At 55.3% G+C, this 21,898-nt stretch overlaps 1 protein-coding gene across 1 annotated transcript in view; it reads right to left on the bottom strand.

Moving 5' to 3' along the window:
* The window catches only part of KSR2 (kinase suppressor of ras 2), an 83,815-nt gene that overhangs the window by 10,993 nt on the left and 50,924 nt on the right, over positions 1 to 21,898 (bottom strand). Inside the window, exons 11-15 of the mRNA XM_075516116.1 lie at positions 19,580 to 19,621; positions 19,121 to 19,187; positions 16,869 to 16,917; positions 15,795 to 16,162; positions 1,794 to 1,890 (exon numbers count right to left, since the gene is read on the bottom strand). Of these exons, the coding sequence (XP_075372231.1) occupies positions 1,794 to 1,890; positions 15,795 to 16,162; positions 16,869 to 16,917; positions 19,121 to 19,187; positions 19,580 to 19,621 (623 nt within the window). The remainder of the gene's footprint in view (positions 1 to 1,793; positions 1,891 to 15,794; positions 16,163 to 16,868; positions 16,918 to 19,120; positions 19,188 to 19,579; positions 19,622 to 21,898) is intronic.

The raw sequence follows: 21,898 nt of genomic DNA, 5'->3' as shown, positions 1-21,898 counted from the left end.
ATTCCTGTGGGGACCTGGGTCAGACCCGAAGTCCCTCTGCCCCTTGGGTTGCAAAGCCCGTCCGCCCAAGCGGGTTGCAGCAGGAGCACCCAACCCCATACTCCCAAGGAGGAGAGGACGCAGGGAAGCTGGCTTGCTGCTGGGGCTGCAACCAGGTCTACGTGCATTCCTGGCGATCTTCGGCAGATCTCGTGGGTGATGTTCTTCACGGTAGTGCTTTCATCTCAGAGATCCAGTGACGCTTCCCCTGTGCCGGTGATGCCTCACACCACCACTAAGAGCTTGAGGTTTCCAACCCGTTCCAAATGCACCCGCAGCTGCAGAAGACAGCGGTCTCTTAGCCTAGTCCTCAAACCCCCACCCCACACAAAGCAACGCAGCCCGCACAGAGAAAGGGGCTGCACCGAGCCATTACCTCCCGCCGGGAACATCCGGGATGCAAGAACCCCGAGCGCAAGCGTGGCGGTAGTCGGGGGAAAAAAATATGAGGCAAACCTATGTGATGCCTCAGGCGTTTGCTCAGCGGGAAAAATCCATCTTTAAAAAGTGGAAAATACGGATCAAAAATAGAAATGAAGCGGAGAGGCCCTCGGCTGTCTCAGACGCACCGAATTCAGGGCATAGCTTCGCCACTCCGAGATGCCCCTTGCAACGCCAGCTCAGCAAAGCGGTTAAGCCTGTGCTCAACTCTCAGCTCCTGCCTCGAGCCCACAGACTTTGGGGGAATTTAAGGAATTTACTTTAAAACAGCACACACTTTGCTAAATCCGGGTGTAAATAAACGCAAAATAGGCAATCTAATAAGAGACAGCATAAGCACAGGCGGGGGATGGCACCATTCAGGATATATTGCAGAACATATTCTGGTTTATAACATGGATTTGAATATTTAAGGGGGTTTAAGATCTGCCAGAATAACTTTTTTGTTTTTCATAGAAATACGTCAAACGTGATCTCAGCCCCAGATGATTTGGTCTTGCTGTGGGCCGGAGGTGCTGGCTGACCGTGAACGGGGCACAGGGTCAGTGTCGTGGCTCCCATGGCAGGACACGTGCCAAATACTTTTGGTATCGTTTGGTGTTAAACATGTTTGTAATCACGGTATGACCCTACTCTGGCAGCCGGCTCAACACCTCTCGGGAAAACAAGCCGCTGCAGACACTCGATGGGAAGCTTTGATGGCTCAGCACCCAACTTCCCAGCCGCTTGACCCTGCCACGTGAGGATCCTCCCCAGCAGCTATTTATATGGTCACGTCTGAAGCGTCGAAGATGCACTTTGAGTCATCTCTGCGAAAGGAAAAGCTTTTTTAGCTCTGGAAAATGTACGTGTGCTCTGCCTCATGGCACGCACAGCCCCCTGCCATGAGCACCACAGCGCTGACTCCTCCGGGCACCTTGGCTGCGGGGATGCTTTCACCCCAGAGACACGGAAGCCTCAGACCAACTGCAGATTATTATTTTTTTTTTTCCAAGAGGAGAGGAATCTCCACCTAGCAACTCACTCCCAACAGCAAAGCTGGACTTAAACACCGGCGCTTCCAAGGGGGAAGAGGAGCTGCGGCCAGGATGAGCCCCAAGCTCACCGCTCCATGGGGAGCCCACGGGAAGCCTTGGTGCCGCCCCAGTTCAGCTCCAAGTGGGTGAGGGAGGTCTAAGAGACCTGGATTTTAAAGCCAAGAGGTGCTGTCCTGCCCAGCCTCCTTGGCTTCTTCACTCCAGAGCAGCTCGGCCAGGCTCTCGGCCGGAGCTGGACCCCCATGGGTGCCGAGCTGCCCCTGCACCATACCGTACCTTCACAATTTCTTGCGCTATCTGCCTCGTCTTGTTGACATCCAGGACAATTTTGGCATCTCTCACCACCGAGTAGAGAGTCCGTCCTTTACACAGGCTGAAAGAACAGGAAAAGGGAGAAGAAAAACACATGGTTTATAAACCCCTGCTGAGAAACATCCCCGAATTATAAAGGCAGCGGCTGTGGCAGGGAACTATAAATAACCACAAGAGTTTTGGCTACGTCTCAAGGCAGATCGAAGATTCAGCACGGAAAGTGGGGGCTCTCCCCAGTTTGGCACTGGGAGGGAGCTCACGCCGCTCCCTGATGTGTGCTGGTGCCATCACCGCGGTGCTGAGCCTCGTAAGGGGTAACCTGGGCTGGCTCCCCAGCTCTTCCCCGCGTCCCAGCCACCAGCAAAGCACCTGGTCCTCTTGCTTCAGACTTTTTGTGCAAAACTGGCCACGGCTTCCCGCCTCTTCCCTCGGAGCATACAATACTCACAGATGTAATATGAGTCAAAAGAGGAAAGACAAGGAGGGAAAAAAAAAAAAAAACCACCAAACCGAATGCACTGTACAATGTCCTCCAATTTTCCTTCGCGTACCAATTACAGTAAAATCTATTTACAGAGCCTTAATTACCAAAGGCAGCTGGAGGGGGGGGGGGGGGGATATAAACCAATTAAAAATATATTGACATTTGAATATCATAATGGCGTACGTGGGTGGATGCTGCCTCGACTCCCGCCCACAAAAAGGGGCTTTTTTGCTTTTCTATATCCACCCACGCTCATTACACGCAACTTTAGAAAGATGAGACTGGATACCTGGGCCCGGGAAATAAAGCGCCCAACAGACATCTCGTTAAAGAGGCTTCAGCAACCACAGACGTTAATTTGATCCTGTTCTAGTTAACAAATAAAAAGTTACGGGTTTTAATTCCTCTGCTCTCCTCCCGCTGCATCCTCGCTCGGCTCCACCGCTTTCCCCCTCGCCCCTCTGCTCCAGCCCCAGGGATGCCAGCACGGACCGGTCCGGATTTGTCCCCTGGGAGATAACAGGTTTTGCCCTTTTTGGATGGAAATATAACCGGCCCGAGCCGTGCCTCGTTACGAGGGCCGAGGAGCATCGCGCCGAGCAGCCCTGGGCTTGCCTGGGCACCGCGTTGCTCCGACCGGGAGCGGGGACAGCTCGCACCCCCAGCTTGGGCGAGGAAGAAGAGGCGAACCAAGGGCAGCGAAGCTCAGCGCAGCCCTGCGGAGGGGCGAGCGGCCCAGCCCCACAGCGACTTCCCCCGCTTTGCAAATCGGGAGAAATCGGGAATGCAACGTTGCGGCAAAGCCTCGCTTTTGTTTTTTACCCCGAGGCTGGCTCAGCACAGTAGGAGGAGGTGACACCCCCGGGAGGCTGCGCCACGTTTGCCTTGGGGACATCGAAAACTGCGGTGGCAACGTCCCCAAACCGCAGGGCAGTCACCGTTCCCCCATCGCTACCGCACGTCCCCTGGCCAAGGCCGTCACCTGGCTGCAAATAAGGTCCCTGCAAGCGATTAAAATGTGATCCAGAAAGCAGGGGAAGCTGAGCTCTCAGCAGCTCTTTGGGGGACTAAACTGATCGGGATAGCGCTTATTGGAATAAACCTTGCTTGCTTCTCCAGAAGCTCGCGGATACCAAGGACCCCCCTGCTCCTAAGCCAAAAGCTCCATGTCCTTCCGTGGGCAGAGAGCACAATTTTCAGATCAAGCAAGAAGAGGCCTGACCCCATATCTCACGGGTTTCGGAAAGACGACAGCGTCCTTCAGAGCACTTTGTTGCAGGTTGTGCGGAAAATAGCCTCGCTGGATGCAAGCAAGCCACGGCAGGGAGTTCAGGGCATCTTCGTACCCGTGCAACTGCCTCCTCGGTAACGCTTTTCCTCGCTCAGGTGTCTCAGCACGTCCCTGGGCACACCAGCTGGACTGCAAACCCAAGGCACCCGCAATTACAAACACCATCTTCCTCTAACTAAAGCAGCCGCTTCCTATCTTCTGCGACAGTTTGGCTGCCGTCGTGGAGGAATACGAATGCGCCTGGAGATAAGGATCCGAGCACTCGAAGTGCTACTCGGGAATAAGTGATAGAGATAACCCTTGGCTTTCTGCAACTGGAATTAAAGGGTGCAAAATAATGACGGACCACCTTTCCGGTAGGAAGGTTTTTTGCGCTAATTTGCTCAATAACCCTGTAGAGCTTTAAGCTCCGCCATGCAACAGGCTTTCTGCCACCTCCCGTGACCTGCCCGTGCACGAAGGAGTTCCCCCAGCCCTCCCCAGCAAACGCTTGTTTTCCCCAGAGAAAACCATTCCAGAAAGTTGCTTGTGGTCTGCGTTAGTCATGAATCGACACCGCAAATGCAATGAATAGATTAGCGCTGGAACGGGGCTTGATTTCAGCCCTAAAGTGAGTTAAGATCAGCTGTTTTCCCGGGAAAGCATTGTTTAGAGAAAAATCCTCACATTTCTGCCTATCTGAACTGCAGAGATAACGCCGGGATCGGAGCCTGCAGCCCTTGACTGATGAGATTCCCATCTCCCCACTTAATTTACAGAGGGACGGCATTAAAGGAGGCAGAGGACGCAGCCGGCGCAAGCCCCGGCGCAAGGAGAGCAGCCGCCGCTCAGAGCAGGGGCGGTGGTACCAGCAGGCGGTGAAGCGCCGCGGGCACGGGACGTGCCACCACCGCTCCTCGGGCCTCGGTAGAGCCATCGAGGCAGCCCAGGTGCCTCTCTCCTCCCCTCGATGAATAACTCCTCCGAATGAATTCAACTAGCAACCACCGCACCGGTGTTTGTTAGAGTTTTCTTGCTGGATAAGGAGCTGCCAATGCAGAGATAAAGCCTGGTTGATACCTATTATGCAGCACCTGAGCCCATTCAGCCACCACCTGCAGAACCTTTTCATGGCAGAGCTCAACAATTTCGCTTCTTCTCGTTCCTCGTCTGCCGTCAATCGATCCCCGTTCGGGTGGGAGCGGCAGGCACAAAGCACGGCTCCCAGGGCACGCACGTCTTCTTCTGCCTTTCCATTTCAAGAGGTCTACGCTGAACCGCGGCATCGAGGTACCCAGCTGGCTGCGAGCGAGCGATGCCGCGGATCACAAGGCCAGAGACCGCCTACACTTGACACCGGGAACAAAGGCAGACGATTTGCGTCTTCAGACAGATCCCAGCTTATTCACCGCTGAAGTACGTATTCATAAACAAATACTTGTCTTCTCCTCCTAAACCTCTCCATCCCGCCTGTCGGCAGAGCAAGGCGGCTGGTGACACGTGCCCCGGCGCCCTGCCGTGACCAAGCCCCAGCCAGAGCCGAGGGGCCGCAGGGACAGCCCGGACAGACAGCGTGGGGAGATGCGGAGGTCCGTCCCGGGGTGCCCAGCACCCCGGAGCGCGCCTCAACCCAGGGCACCACCCCAGCTTGCAGCCTTCCCCCCGCCAGCCCCTTCGAAAGGCCCAGCCCCGTGGCCCCATCCCGCTGCAGATGCAACTCTCTATTCAAAATGAGTTTTTGAAGTGTTCAGCCAAGCAAGCCAAATCCCAAATTGCTTTATAAACACTCTGCATTTCACCAGCGTGGGCTGAAGACATCAGCAATGGGAGCAAAGCCAAAGCGACTCGCAGAGGAACCATTTGGGGGGGATGAGTGAGGAAGAGCTGGAGCGCTGCCTCTTGAAATTTTTGCCATTCGGTGGGAAAACAGCCTCATCCGCCCCCCGCCACTGGAGTTCTCCCCCCGCCCGGCAATACTGATGGCCATCACCTCGCTCGGGTTGAAGACCTGAGCCTGGCTCCTGCTCAGGAGCAGGAATAAAGCCAGAGCTGAGGGAGCGGCGCCCGCGCGCAGGCCGCCATGCCGTCGCTTCCCCGTGTTTGGTGCTTTTCTTCCCTCTGCCCAGCCATCCGCACAAATGCCCATTAAATTAAATAGGATCATTTGAACACCCCAAAGTGATAAATGCCAGACCCCAGGAAGCTCATTACTTGCTAGTATATTGATTTATGGGGAACCAGCTCAGATACCATGGTGATAGCTGGCACTCTACACCCAGGGGAGACACAGAAGGAGAGAGGGGGAATTAATAATAAGTACTTTAATATAAAAATACCTCTGCCAGCAGGTTACATCTGTGCTTGAGGAAAGGCAGAGCGAAGGAGGGGCTGCTCGGATGCTTCCACATTCCCCATCGGTTTACTGATTTTTCGTATTTCATGGAAAAGAAGAAATCTTTGGGGGATATTAAGAAAGATATAGCCACAGCAACCAGAGCTGCTGAGCTGGGACTTATTTGATTTCATTTGAGCAGGACTAGCCGCGGCAGGGAGGAGAGGAACGGGTACTGCACACGCCTGCACGTGCCTGAGTTACTTGGGAAGTTTTCAAGCCGTTTCCGTATATTGGCTTGTTTTTCTCTTTTACCCATGTCTGGCAATTGTGCTTTTGAAACGAGACAGCCACCAACGTGTTGCACAAAACGGAAAATTAAACGAGGCTGGGAGAGCAGCAAAGGGAGAGGTGCGGGTTAATTTTTATCCCTGGGCTTTATTTTCCTCAAAATCAATAAGAAATATCGCAGCCTTGACGCACGCTCTCCCTGCTACGCCGGCGTGAGCGAAGCAGAGCAGTGGCATCATCCAGCTCGAGCTCCCCAAGCGCTCTGCATCTAAACACCGGCCCCAGGACAGCAGGGACAGCCAGCTGCCACAACCGGGGTCACGCCGACAGGAGCCGCGATGAGTTTGTTAGGTCTCAGTCTAAGCAGAAAGCTGGCACGTGTTGGACCCCACACCTATATATATATATATACTTTCTTTTCCCCTAATGAAAAGCTTGGCAGGGGGCACAGGGGTAGGAAAGCTTGGCTGGTTCCTAGGCCAGCTGTCCTCGCTGGGTGCTGCCGGCACCCCAGGTGCCCCCAGCCCCGCCGAGGGATGCTCAGGACTGGTTTCACTGGGATTTACCACCCCCGAAACCTGCCGGTGAAGTGAAGCGGCTCTTCTCTGAGCCACACACACCCAGTGCCCTGAGATTTAGCATGGAAACGTTTCAGCCCCAGGACTACAACTTTTATTTCATTTCCCTCCTCTTTACCGTGCCCGCTGGCCAGCAGGGAGCCACTTTCCCCTCCTCTCCCATTGCTTTTGACAAAAGCGACATGTGGTTTCCTTCCTCCCCGGGCACCGAGAAATACCATCCCTCCTCACTGGGCCACGACCAGGGAGGAGAGCAGCAGCCGAAAGCTTTGCGGCGGCGCGGCGCCATGAAAAGCTGGGCCGGGAGCCTGCAGACCTGGTGCTGAGCATCAGCATCCATCGGAGCCTGGTCCCTCCGGGGGCATCCCGGTACTTTTCCCAGCAAACTCCACCTCCCGAACTTTTCGGGACATGGTTTAGTAGGCACGGCGGTCCAGAAGCCCAGGTCCCCAGCCCGGAGCTCGCAGCGACCCGGCTCGCCCTTTGCACGGAGGAGCCTCTGCAGAGCAAAATTAGCGTAGGGAAATAGAAAAGCCCTGAAGAGCCGATGCTCCCCTCGTCCTGCGCTCGCTATCTCCGCCCGATGGAAGCGCCGTCCTTTGATGGATATTACTTAGGAAGCAAAATTTTCCTCCCAGCAGCTGGCACGGGAGATAACTACAGCCAGCGCAGCCAAAGCGCGAGGGCTGGAGGAGAAGGAGGAGGAGGAGGAGGAGGAGGAGGAGGAGGAGGGGGATCAGCCTGCCCAAAAAGTAGCTCCAATTCCATCGCAGCTTTGGAAAAAAACAAGTTATTTAGAAAAAGCAAACTCCCTGCATTTTTATTTGAAGGAGACGGTGTCAGAGGAGACGAGCTATTCTACAGCTGCAGGGAAACGAGCTGAGAGACAGGTGAATGCAAAGCAGCCACGGGCCCCAGCAGCTTATCTAAAGCCCTGGCTGCAAACAAGTCATCCGAAAATGCTTGATGCTTCGGGTGGCACTTGCTGCCTTTTGAAAGGGTCCGCTCGTAATCGGCTCCAGGAGGGCTGGCTGGGTGTACGGGGATGCGCGAAGGCGCTTTGACCTCTCCTTGCCTTTGAAGGAGCCTAATATATTCTCTGTGCCGTGATCCTCCTGCTATTTTGAACTTCAGGAAGGAAAAGAAATTTTAAAAACCCCCTTCTTTTGAAGAAAGGGAAGAAGCAAGTCTTTTGATCAAGACGGCTGCTTCACTAGAACCCAACACCACTTTGGAATAGTAATAATAATTATTATTAATAAAAAATTAATAATGCTGTCGCAGGAGGGATCTACGTCCCTGGGCAGCCTCCCCTTTGGCTAGGCAGGAGGATGCCAGCACATGGGTCCCCCACGAGCTGCCCCCAGCAAACCGGCCCCAAAGAAGGTCCCCCAAAGAAGGTCTCTGGCCCCAAAGAAGGTCCCCGGCATTGAGGATGCTCAGAAAAAATAAGGAACCGTGCTGAGATGTCACTCAATAGCGAAGGGAGGAGCTGGCACCAGCGGAAAGACGTGGTGGGACCACGTCTCAGCGGGGCACTTAATCGCAGGCTTTTCCTTAAACACCCGCTTAAATCCCTTCCTCTCTAATAAAGTGCTTCAGCGCTGAGTCCCGCTGCGTTAAGTACTTTCCCCAAGAAGCCACAGCCAAAATAGAAATATTATGGCATTTTTGAAAGACTTTTAAAATACAAAGGAGAACTTTCCCCTCGAGCATCCCCGCCAGAGGAGCGCGTTAAGGCGGTGCTAACAAGCGGGGATTTGATGCTGCAACGGGCAAGAGAAGCTCAGCCAGCACCAAAGCAGCCAGCTCTTATTTCGACATCAAACGCCCTCGCAGAGGATCAAGCCGCCGCCTTTCCCCATCCCTGCCATCCTCTCTGCTCGGCATATTTTGGTCTCTTGCCCAAGCCATCCCGCTCCGCAAGCTGCTAAAAGCAACGCTGTCTCCAGGCTGAAGTTATATACTCGCTTAACGTATATATTAATACACATATCGACTTCCCTGTTGTCAGTCGTTATCAAGATTTATCCAGCCTGATGGCCTCTTATTGATTGTGAAGGAGTGTATTCCCACAGGTCAATCAATTCTGATCCAGCCTGTGGCATGAAGTCAATACCTATTTATTATATGATCTACGAGCTCCATTACTTTAACTGCTGGGAAAGGGGAAACGCAGCAGAAGGTAAGAGGAGGGAAAACAACCGAGAGGCAGGGCAGGAGGTGATGCTTTGGGTCCCAAAGTGGGCATCTGAACGTGGGGAGGGTTAGGGGAGGCAGGACCTCATGGCTTCTGCTCCCAAAATACACTCAGGAGTGGGGAGAGAAGGGCCGGACCTGAAAGGCGTCTCGGAAATGCCCAGCTCCAGCCCGGCATGGAGGAAAACAATGTGGCAGCTCTGTGCCTCAGTTTCCCTCCTGTTGAGCAGGATTTAGAGCTCCTGCTTAACTCTCCAGGGCGGGAAAGAAGGCTAATGGATGTATTTCGAGATCGTTGGGTTGCAGGGAGGAGAAAAAGCCAATTTGTTGTTCATTAAAGCCCAAACAGCCAACATTGCTCCCTGGAGAGAGCAGCGGGCTGGCTGCAAGCAGCATGCACAGGCTTGTGCAGCCCGTCCTGGCCCCGTGGAGCACCCACGGGGGAAAACCAAGCGGCCCCAATCCGTTTTGTCTTAAGTGCGACGACTTACACCCTTCCCCATTTACTCCCATCCTTCAAATCACGTTAAATATCCACTCGGCCCCCAGCTCCCTAAGCATTAAGGTTTACAAGCCCCAAATCCTTCGCAGCTGAGCCAGGACACTGTAAATGTCAGGAGGTTTGGCACGGGGAGAGGCTTGGAAGAGCCGAGCGTTTAAAGCCGAGCTTTGTCCAGAGCTCCCCCATGCTCGCAGGGACCACGGTCTGGGAATGGGAGAGGATCCCTTGTGAGGAGCCAGGCTTGTTCCTCCCGGCAGCGGAGCCAAGCGTTAGACCTTGCCAAAAGCCAGCATAGAAATAAATTATAAAATCAAAATAAACCATAACATTTAGCCCATGTAGCGCAAGAAAATTATCCTGTACGATACAGCCGTAGCGTCTTGGATATTCTTCCCATCCCTCGCTCTCACGCCTTCCCTATTGATTCGTGGCAGGTAACGTGTTCCCTGTTCTTAAAGCCAGTTTGCTTTGCCACGGAGGAAAAAAGAGCAAACTCTCTTTTCATCTTTGGTACCTCACATGAGAAGAGGGCCTGGGTTTATGTTCGTCCTCGGCACTCAGCTCCCCCCCACTACCCACCAGCTCTAGGGGAGGGTTTGGGAGATGCTCCCTCTCCGGCAGAAATACTCCAAGTTCCTCTGCTGAAAGGCACCTTCGACAAATTAATTCTCTTTATATAGTCCTGCCATGGTCAAGCTTAATTCCTAATGTTTTTCAGTGTTCTCCTTGGTCTTCCTGGCGCATCACGGCAGGGACGTAAATCATGGCCACGCAGCCCCGGGTGGGATCGCCAGCAGCCATCGAGTTGGCTCCCGGTTGCACCGTGTAAATCTGCAATTGCTCTGGCATCGCACCGCAACAAGAGAGGGGCCAAAACCCGGCCAGAAGCATCTCAGGGTGCAAATCCCAGGGTCTTTGCACGGGGTCCTAGCGCCACGTTTGAGCTTTTAACTAAAAACCAAGTAATCTTCTTCGAAAAGCTGCACCAAATCCCCCACGCAAGTCAGCAGGAGCTCAAAGCACGGGCAAGCTCCAGCTCAAACCTCCTCTCTCCTGCCTTTCAGACCTCCTAACCTCGCTCCCTTCTTGCAAACAACATTCCCACCCAACAAGAGCCATCGGTGCCCCCCAGAAAGCTGCACCCAGCATGCTGATCCCCCCACTTTCATTACCGACTCGATGAGACCCAGGAGCCTTGGGAAGGAGCAATAAGCGTTAAAATCCCCCTTTTTTTTTTCCCCCCAGAAGGAACACCCAGAATCCTAAAACCTGGTAGTTTCTGCAACCCATTACCTTTGTGGGTGGCTCGAGCCATTTTGATAGCATTAGAAAACTGTTAGACTTTGTCCTTTGAAGGACCTCCTGGGGGGCTGAGGCTTTACCTCCCCTCCCCACGCTGCCGCTGGCGGGGGTCGGGACCGGGAGCCCCGAGGAGCTGATGTGAGCTTACCCAGGCCTGGCTTTGTCTCATTCAACTCCGGCAAAAGCAACTTGTCATTTGCCTGTATGCAGCAAACACGGCGTTTTTTCAGTCCTTTCATTTCCACGGGGCTGAGGACTTTGATGCCGTTTCGTGCTATCCATTATGCAGCACTCAAAGCGCCGAGGCTCACATTCGCTCTTGCTCAAGACTAATTAAGATGAATGTTAACTGTCCCCACTGCTCATTACCCAAGAGAAAATCTATTAGTGGCTCTGATGGAAGCGCTCTTTGGAGTCACCACCTCCCAGCGCCAAAAGATGCTGAATTTCTTCCTTTCCTTTCCGACCCGGACGGCTGCGTTAAGAGACAACTCAGGAATCGTAGACTCACAGAATGGGTTGGGTTGGAAGGGACCTTTAAAGGCCACCCAGTCCAACCCCCTGCAGCGAGCAGGGACATCTTCAACTGGAGCAGGTCGCTCAGAGCCCCGGCCAACCTGACCTTGAATGGGATGGGGCATCGACCACCTCTCTGGGCAACCTGGGCCAGTGCCTCACCACCCTCATTGTCAAAAATGGCTTCCTTCTACCTAGTCTGAATCTCCCCTCTTTTAGTTTAAAACCATCACCCCGTGGCCTATCGCTACAGGCCCTGCTAAAAAGTCTGTCCCCGTCTTTCCTATAGGCCCCCTTTAAGTACCGGCAGGCTGCTATAAGGTCTCCCGCAGCCTCCTCTTCTCCAGGCTGAACAACCCCAGCTCTCAGCCTGTCCTCACAGGAGAGCTGCTCCAGCCCTCGCATCATTTTTGTGGCCTCCTCCGGACCCACCCCAACAGGTCCATGTCTTTCCTGTGCTGAGGACCCCAGATCTGGACGCAGCACTGCAGGGGGGTCTCCCCAGAGCGGAGCCGAGGGGCAGAACCCCCTCCCTCGCCCCGCTGGCCACGCTGCTTTGGATGCAGCCCAGGACACGGTTGGCTTTCTGGGCTGCGAGCGCACGTTGCCGGCTCATGTCCAGCTTTTCGTCCACCAGTACCCCCAAGTCCTTCTCCGCAGGGCTGCTCTCCATCCCTTCATCCCCCAGCCCGCATTGACACCGGGGGTTGCCCCAGCCCAGGTGCAGGACCCTGCCCTTGGCCCTGTTGACCCTCATGAGGTTCACATGGGCCCACTTCTCCAGCTTGCCCAGGTCCCTCTGGACGGCATCCCCTCCCTCAGGCCTGTCAACCGCACCGCTCAGCTTGGTGTCACCCGCAAATGTGCTGAGGGTGTGCTGGATCCCGCCGTCTATGTCACTGATGGAGGTATTGAGCAGTACTGGCCCCCATCATCCGGCCAGGCCGATGATTAATGCAGAGAAAATCAGCGCACGAACCCAAAGCATCGTGCTGTCGGCAAGCTGCTGCCTCAGTTTCCCCTCCCAGCTTTTGCCTGTGGGCCATGGCGTTTGGAGGGGGAGATTTCTTTCTGCTAATGAGACGATCCTTGAATATCACAAGCGAGCAGGAAGGAAAACGTAGGGATGTGAAAAAGTAAAAATAAACCCGTCTATAAATAACCCCCCTCCGGCAGCGCCGGGCGGGACGACGTGGTAAAGTCCCTTTCAGGGACGGGCAGCTGCTTCCAGTGTGCCGGCAGGAAAACGGAGATTTCTTTAACAGCTACAAGAAATTGCTCTTTTCTTGGTGGAAAAAACGTCCTCGAGCGACCACCTCTGGGCACCCAGAAGAAAAGGGGCCTCTTCTGCACACAGCCAGCCCGGCCCCGGGGATGCGCGCGGGGAGGAGCGGGCGAGGAAATCCGAACATCCTGGATTTGTATCTGTAACTCGCCCCATCAGGCAACTGGCACTGATTTTTCCCCCTCCAAGCAAAGCCTGGTTTAAAGTTATTCCCACAAACCCACGTGGAGAACTTGAGTCCCCTCAGAAAAAATCCTGTTTGAAGCGACACGCTCTCCCCTGTGCAGGTCACCCGCCTCCCTCCTCCCCCAGCGCCACATCCTGCGCCATTCCCAGTATCCTCGGCCATTCCCAGTATCCTCGACCACTCCCAGTCCAGCTCACGCCACTCTTCCCAGACTCATTCCCTACAACTACATCTGTGCCGTGGCAGAAGAGTCTCCAGGGCGGTCGCATCCCTTAGGAAAGACCAAGAAGCAGGGCCAGATAAAGAAGCATGCATGGGATGGAGACCTCCACATGGCGAGGAGGCTTTTCCCCCCCAGCAGATGATCAGAGACGTCCCAAGAAGCCGCCAGAAACGTTCAAGCAAGGACAGACCGGCCAAGGAGCGCAGGCACAAGGGCAGCGTGCACCCCTGGGCTGTCGTCCCAGGACACGCAAGGGATGCTTTGCCCCGAGAGCCCCAGAGCTGCCTCCTGGGGAAGCACCAGCAGAACAGAGCCCCACGGGAAGCCTCAAAGGGGAATAAATTGTGTCTGGAAATGACCTCAGGGCTAAGGGATGTATACTCATGCAGTGCTGGGCCTCCCAAAAATTCCCTGAGATTGAGCTCTGAGCCCCCTTCCAGCATCCCCCTCGGCTCTCCTGCATCCTCGTGGCCAGCCCACCGCCAGCACCGGGCCCCAGCCCATCGGGGCCCAGAAACCCCAACAGGAGAAAACCAAACGGGTTTCCCCTTGCAGTCGAAAAACTACCTTGATGTTGATTCAGCCTTCGAAGAATACGGATAAAAGCAGCTTGCCGGTTGTAGGCAAAGAGCAGGCAACGCTCGGAGATGTTGCGAGCAGAGGTTATATTTAGGGCAATCCAATAAAGCTGTACTTGGACCTTAAAAAAAGGGACCGGGTGCAGCTGGGAAGAAAAGCAAGGCGAGCAGCGCGCTTCGCAGACCTCCTATTAATGCATCAAGCCGCTGCAGCGCACGTATTTACTTCGTCAAGCTGTCAAAAATGGCACCTTTACGGTTTTATATAAAGAGGCATTAGAATAGAAAACACTTTGTAGCTAAAAAAAAAAAGAATCTATTGCCCAGGTTTTGATACTGAATAGGATTGAAAAGCTGAGCAAATAGGGGCTGCAAAGGGATCGTGGAGCGGAGCGGGACAGAGAAGCTGCGTTCTCCTCTGGGTGGAGGCAGCAACGCTGCCCGGTGTCACACATGGATGGGGTCTCTGACGCATCGATCAATACCTGTGTTTGCACGCTTTTCAAAAAGCTTTTGCCCTGAAGCTAGCTAATAGACGGAGATCTGAAATGCTGCTGAATTTTCCCAGATGACTATTTTTTGGTCCAAAATAAAAAGCATATTTTTTCCAGTCCCCAGCTGGGGAGAGGCAGCCCCTGTTTGGAGTCACCCTGTCTCCGGAGGATGCGACTCTGGAGCCAAATGCAGCTCACGAACCTGCCGGGGCAGGGAGCAAGCGATGGCATGAGGAGCCACAAATTTGGGTTGAAATCCTTCGCTGTTGAGCAAGAGGGGGAGCAGAGCAAAGCCCCCACCCCAGCACCCGCAGAGCTGCCCCAGCTGGGACCAGGGGCCAGGAGGTGCCGATTTCAAGGGGACTTTAGGAAGGGATGATGCAATATTTCACCGCTAATGGCCGTTGGAAGCCTTGCCATTTCAGCACAGGCTTTTTGAAATGCTGCCAGGAGGAGGCTGGAAATTCACCCTCACCTTGGGGAAACTTCTCTGAGAGAAGGTAGCCCGTGGCGGGATGCAAAGCGGCACCACATCAAGCCCCGTGGCTGAATGCATGGTCTAGAGGTGAGGGAAATAACTGAATACTCGGAAATAACTGCATTTCACATGATGACAGCTGCTCTGGGAGCGGCCGCAGCCTCCCCACCTCGAGGCCAGCGAGGACTTTGTGATTGCCCACCCATGCAAGGAATACGCCGGGATGCTCGGCGCTGCTTCAGCAGGGACGCTCGGTGCCGCGTTTCCCACCCGGCGCGTGGGCGACGGCGGGTACGTGGCAATTCCTTGAGACCGAGGCAGCTCTGGAGGTGTTTGAGATGGTTTGGGAGACCCCAAATCCCATCTTGCTTCCCAACCAGCTGCAAGAAGCCCCCTCCAGCAGTCTCATTCCCGCACTTTGCTGCAATGTCCCTGAGCATCACCAGCCGCCCAGCCAGCAGCTCTTCAAGCCCCCGGTCTCCCTCCCCTGGCCCCATCCCAAACTCACTCTTATTAGTCCCATATCCAGTGCTGGGTGTAACAGAGACGACGGCTTTGGGAAAGGAAGGAAATGCTCCAGGAGACCGTGACTTATCTTGCAAGGTTTCCCACATCCTCGGGAGCGAGGAGACCCCCGTGGTCAGGCTGCGGTCTCACCGAGCACCGGCTCTCCCTGCAAGCACGCAGTTTTCCCGCCTCTGTTGCCCTTGGGGCCATTTCACAGACCATTGGACCTAACACTGGCATCCTGCTGAGCCTTCGGACACCCGAGCTGTTTTCACAGCATCAGGTTATTCGTGAAACCTGGTGTCCGCCTGTGGCCAGCTGCTTTAGGCAATTAGAGGCTTTTCCATGCTGTGGCAGTGCTCGAGCAGGGTCCAGACCCCGTCACCCATCCAGGGACCTGACCAGGGCACCACGCAAGAAAAAAGGCCCCCAGAACAGAAGCCGCTGATCCCACCAGGTTACATCCCTCCTGGTTAAAACAACTCATTCCTGTCCCTGGTTAAAAGAAACCATTGCTGTCTCAAGCTCCACTTCTACAGGAGATGAATCTGCCCGGACTCACTTAAATCAGTTTGCTATCATCTGCTTCGCAGCATGAATCACGGCAGGTGGAGACCATCCATCCCTTTGCTAGGGCAGGGAGGCACGGCCGGCCTTGCCTCCCAGTAACGTTTGACTGCAGGAAGGTGTTTCGGAAAGAAAAAATTATTCCGGCTGAGCACGAGGCGTCGGAGCTTACCTGGTGATGATGGCGAGGTGGGGAGGGCTCATGCAAGCTCCCATGAAGAGCACCACGTTCTCGTGCCGGGTCTGCCGGTACGCCATCACCTCCCTCTTGAAGGCCTTCAGCTGGTCCTCGTTGTCCCGCTCGATGTCGATGAGGCGGATGGCCACCTCCCCGTGCCAGCGCCCGTGAAAGACCTGCCCGAAGCGGCCCTTGCCGATGAGCTCGCCGATCTCGAGCTGCTCGAAGGGGATGTCCCACTCCTGGAGGAAGATGCTGGTCTGGCTGGCCTTGCGGGGGAAGTTGCGTGCGGAGAGGAGCGAGAGGTTCATCTCCTCAAAGTCGTCCTCGGACTCCTGCGCCTCCTCAGTGCCTTCCTCGTTCTGCGGGGGGGCAAAGGGAGGTGAGCACAATAAAACAGGGGAAAAAAACCGCGGCCAAGGAAGATAACGTGGACAGAACGCCACTAACACACCTACTGCTCGCCCAGACCCAGGGAAAGCGGGCAGATACCTTCCAAAGGCAACCAGGCGGCTGCGTTTTATGCAAAGCCAGCAGAAACCCAGATTTTGCAGAGAGGCGTTTATCGTTTATTTACCCCAGGGCTGAATATAAGAGCGCGACGCACCGGGGCATTTAATTCATTTGTCTGAAAGCAGCGTTTCATCCTACCCCTGCCGAGCCGTGCTCTGCCAATACCGACTGCTCCCAACCCCACGCCCCCCGGTCTGCAGCCCCCAGCCCCCCGGCACAGGTTTTCCTTTCCGTATATGCTTTCTACAGGATTTACAACGCCCGTTAAAAGTTGCATCCCTGTCCTCACCCTTCGCCCCTTCCCCTCCACGTTTTTAATGCATCTCGGAAGAGCTCATTGAATTATAAACTTGAGGGCAGACGCAAAGCCCACCAGGGTCCCTCTTCGTGGGGTGGGGACATGGATGCCTGGGCAGGACCATGCCTGGCCATTAATTCAATTATCAGCAATTTCACTGCACAGATGCTAAACTTATCTGGTTCCAGTGAAACGTGCCCCAAGAGGTATATAAAATAAAGGCCCGTTAAGCAGAGGAGTGAGCCCAGCCATCTCACCTCCGAGGTGGGCTCCACTTCAATTTGAAGCAATGGGTTTCCTTCCAGGCTGTTAAAAGAATTACTGAATTACCGCCAGGTAAAAACACAGTTAGGTTGGGACCACATGCGGGCGTCGAGTCCTGCTTCCCGCAGCACCGCTCTGCACCAGGACTAAAGGGATCAGGGAGGAGAAGTACCAGGCTCGCTGCTAGTTTGGGAGAGCAACCCCTTCCCACCCACCCCCTGGCTGCCTCCATCCCTGGGGCTGGCCCTGGGTGCTCACACGGGAGCGGGGAGGATAGCGGGGCTGAGCAATATTAATTATTGCCTTAATTAACGTTGGATGCGTGAAGTCCGGAATGGATCGGGTGCTGCGGGAGCACACGACCAGGTCTCCATCCCGTCGCCCAAAGCGCACGGTGCGGAGGTTGCGCCATCGCTGCGCGCCCCGGGAGGCATCGCCCCCCGCTAACCGGGGGTAAGGGACAGATTTACACCCTCGCAGCTTTTGACCGTATCGAGGCAGCGCTGGGGCATGCGCTCGTGGCATTTTCAAGTGGTTTCTAAGATCAGAATTACCTTCCCAACAAACACCGGCCAAAGCAACAAGTGTGGCTGATTAGCAGACAGAAGAGAAGAAAACGGGTTTTTCAGTTATTTTTGAGAAGCGGAGGTTTCAAAGACCCTTCCTGCAGTGAGAGCACCCAAATCTGTCTAGTTTCCCAGCTCCCTGGGCCAGGAACTCCTCTTTTTCTTCTCCGCTTCCACAGCACCTCCCACCACCAGGTCCATGACCAGGGTCTGGCTGCACCCGACAGTTAACAGGGAATTAGAGAAATTCCGTGGGGAAGATCAGCTGGAGCAGCCCAGGTGGTTTCCAGCACGATATAAATATATTAGAAATTATTATGATCAATAACAGAAATAACGGCATCCCTTCCCAGAGGCAGCAAGGATCACGGGAGAGGCATAACGCTCCCCAAGCCACTCGGACGCGGTGGTCCTGCGTTTCCTGTCCCATTCAATTGCCACTGAAGAGTTATAAATCCCAGGGGAGACAGAGGTGCGTATACAAAAGGAGCCGACCCTGACGTCTGAAGCCGCATAGCCAGCCCGGGGGGATGCAGACGGCTTCTGCCGCCCATCACGATGCACGGGCAGTTTGCAGGAGCAGTAGTCTCCTCCTGCCTGATCTTTAATCCAGGCACGAATACCTGTCTCCCGAGTATCCGACCGTACGGAGCAGAGTCTGCTGTTTAACCCAGCCAAGCCCGGGGTAACCTCAGCGGCTCCCGGGGGTTATTTTCAATGGGGTGCGCAAGAGGAGAATCACAGATTTTGCATATTGAAAGCTATTTTCCCAGAAAAGCCTGCCAGCCCTACGCCCGACACCTTGCTTTAGGCAGGGAAGGAAAAAAAAATAAAAGGCTTTGACTTCACCACTTTGCCATTGATTTCCCGGCCGCCAGCCACTGGCGGGGACAGCGGCTCCGTCCCCGTCCCTCCCATCGCCTCCCCCAGAGGCGAGATCCATCGGACCCCCCAGCAGTTGCCAATGCAGTTTGGAGAGCGTGGGCGAGCCGGCCACAAACCACATCGCAGCCCGGAGCGAGACCCTATCTGTTAAACTCCTGGCTCGTAAAATCCTTCAAAAATGGCATTTATAAAAAGGACCAGCAAGCAACCCTGAACTGTAACGTGGCTGCGGGACGCTGCCGGGGCAGCACGGGCACGAGGACCTCGGTGAACGCCGGCTTCGGCAGAGCAGCTCGGACCCGACCTGCCGGGGAGAGCTAGTCCTAACGCCAATTAGATACTGCGTTTCAAAACCAATTTCCCTGCAAAGTGTATTGGACTTAAAAATATTACGGGGGGGGCTGCAAGAACCGCCTCTATTAAAACTATCTCAAAGACACTGGTTTTCTGCTTACAATTTAGTAAGAGATTAATCGCTTGGGCTTTGGCACCTTGTGGGTTTTGCCTCGGACGGCAAGTCATTTTTTTCCTGAGGGTTATAAATCAATCCCCTGCCCTCTCCTCTCAACCCTTCTCCTCCCCGAGACATGAGCCAGAGCCGTGAGCTGGGTTAGGGCAGCAGGAGCACTGGGAGTTCACCCCACCCCAACCTGCCCAAAAAGCGTTCCTGAGCACCCAGTCGCTCCCGCAAAGCCAGGACAGCACCCATGGGTGCCCGGAGGAGCGGGGTGTGGAGGATGCACTGCCTGGGGAGGGGAAGGTGAAGGCAGCCGGGAGAAGGGGGAGGCACTCACATGGGGTTGGAGTTGACGGGGTGGAGGACCACCTGCGGGGCTCGGGTCGGCGTCTCAGGCACCACGTCTGGGGAGAAGAGAGCGGAGTGAGAGCGGGCTGGGAGGCACGAGGACCCCCTTCCCCGCAGCCAGCGCCGGGGCACCGAGGGGAACTGAATCCCGCTGAAAACCCCCCTTCGTTCCCAGCTACAATTTAGTTACACCCCGAGCTATCAGCTGGGTATAACGCAGGGCCACCCAGCCCCGCAGCACCTTAGGAGCGCGCAGTCCTGCAACAATACCGCTGGTTTGGGGGAGAAATCCCACCCCAGCACAACCCTCCCTGCAGAAATCCAGGGTTAGGAGAGCCGGCCGTGCACCCACCCCCCTTAGGGTGAAGGGACGCGGGGGGATATCCCGCTTCCCCAGGGGGATATCTCAGCACCCCGCGTTACAGGAGAGACTTTGGAAGAGGCTTACCTGGGAAAATGAACTGCTGTTTGTACTTGTAGTAATGGGAAGCTGGAAAAGAGAAAAGAGGGGTTAAACGCCGACCTGCAGAGCCAGAAGCTGGAGAGACCCCAACCGCGCCCAGTCCCGCACCGTGAAACGCCAGCCCCAGGTCCAGTCCCTCCCACCAGCACCCCTGCATGACCCAGCCTCTCCCACCTCCATCTCTCCAGAGGATGCCATACACGATGGCATGGAGGGTGCCCAGGCCAAAAAATTAAGACTCTCAGCCCTCTAACGATCCGGCTGGATTATAACTTTAAGTTTCGCCACCATCTATACCCGTCATTAACATTTGGAGAGTGTTGATGTCATCTGCACCGTCACCGGTGGGATTTGGACGCCTGGTTGCCAGCAAAAGCCCATGGGGTTTGAGTCCTTGGCTCCCAAACGGCCTTCGGGAACCGCTCAGTGTTGTGGAGATGCCGAGCGACGGATTTGCAGCTGCTGCCTATTTTTGCCTGCTCTGGCCCATCTAACTGTGCATTTTTGCCATGCTTCGGAGACGTGTCCTTCCTGGGCTGGCTGCCTCCGTCCTGGTGCACTGAAAGGAGCTGGTGGCAGCCCCAGGAGCCACTGTCCAAAGCCAGCGCTGCGGAAGGGCTCTGGGTGGTGGTACCCTCCATCACCAGCGGGCAAAGCCCAAGGGCTGATTTGACTCAGGGCAGGCAGGTCATGGGTATGAAGCAAGACAGAGCTGCTGAGGCCACCAGGGGTTGGCACCAGCTCAGAAGGCACCTTCTCCTTGAGCTTCAAGATCCCAAAGACCGTCCCGCAGCTTCTCCTCTCCAGCTTCGAGACCCCAAAGACCAACGTCAGCTCTGCAGTGGGACCTGAGCACCCCTGAGCCGAGATCAAAGGAGACTCGACGGTAATTCTGGCAGAAAAAGGTCACCGTGTTGCAATTTCCAAGCTCAAATCCTAATCCCCAAGATGACCATCTTGATGAGATGAACCACAGAGAACTTCGCGTGCAGGAAGATGAAAGCACGGTAAGTCCTGCTTTGTGTCAGATCAGCTCCCGTTCGCCACGGGGCTCTGCTCATCACGGGCACTGAAGAAGGGAGCAACCCCCTCCAAGCCGCCGGGGTCTGATCCTGCCCCGCTCCATTCCTGCCGGCTGGGCAAGCGTGCCAGGGGCTCCCTGCGCTGGCTCAGCTGCGGTGGCAGCAACAGCACGTCCAGGTCCCCATAAGGAGAAGCTGCTGCCCACTGTGGGGGTTACTTCTGTGGCTTCTGCTTTAGAACATGAAATAACATCTTGAAAGATCTGCAGGGAGGTCTCTGCGCCAGAAGTGATGCATGACGGGGTCACCAAACGCTGGACCTTCTGTCCCTTCCCCCCAGACCCAGGCAGGGGCCAGGCTTGCCCAGCCAGCGGTCTGGGGACGTTAACCACTGCGAGCTATCACACTGCCGAGACGTCGGGATGCTTTGGCTCTGGCTGGACCACCATGACCTCGGTTATACTGGCACGGAAACCAACACCACGCTCTCAGATTTGCAGCCACGCTGTGGACTATCCTCCCAGCACCTGGAGGCTCGAGGGCTGCGGCCGGTGAAATCCCGACCCGGGAAGCAGAAGCCGAGCCCCTCCTCACCAGATGGGTCACATCAATCCTTGCAATGCCCAGTGCTTCCTCAGAGCTCCTCCGCTGTCTTCCTCACACCCCTCCAGCATCCTGCCTGAGCCCTGGGCACTCCAGCGAGCAAGACTTGTGTATGGCTGCAGCCTCTCTGGGCACACGAGGACGTGTGGTTTTGGGGGTTTATTTTTTTTTCCCAGCTTTTGGAAATGTTTGTTATTGTGTTGATGGATCCTCCCAGTCAAAACCCCCCTCACCTCCCTCCTCCTCCTCCTCCTCTGTAGCTGAAGGCTTGTCAAGACGGAAGGGAGGAATCACCACGGTGCAGCAGGATCAGCAAAGCACGAAGGTGCTATCTGGTTCATCTGGAGACGCAGTCCCGACCCTCCTTCCTACCTGGACCAGTTCGTTAACCCTGGGGGTTTCGGGATGTGGGAGGGACCCCAACCTCCTGGCTACTGCCCTATCAGAGAGGCTTGAGGCCACAGACCAAACAGGGGTCTCCATCCCTGGGCCAGCCAGGAGTGTTTCAGGATCTCAGAGATGGGTCAGGGCCACGGGTCTCCCTCCTCTCCCCTCGCCAGGCCCTTTTTGGGAGCAGCTGGAGAGGCAGGCGGGTGGCTGAGGACAGCTGCGCTCCTCCATGCTGCCAGAAGTGATGTTACTAAGCCATCCCCCTCCAGGAAGGGACCTTGCCGGGAAG

Source organism: Mycteria americana, chromosome 13 (assembly GCF_035582795.1).
Source record: "Mycteria americana isolate JAX WOST 10 ecotype Jacksonville Zoo and Gardens chromosome 13, USCA_MyAme_1.0, whole genome shotgun sequence".
Classification (NCBI taxonomy): Eukaryota; Metazoa; Chordata; class Aves; order Ciconiiformes; family Ciconiidae; genus Mycteria; species Mycteria americana.
Note: the sequence above shows the minus strand (reverse complement) of the source record. Positions and strands in the feature narration are given on the sequence as shown.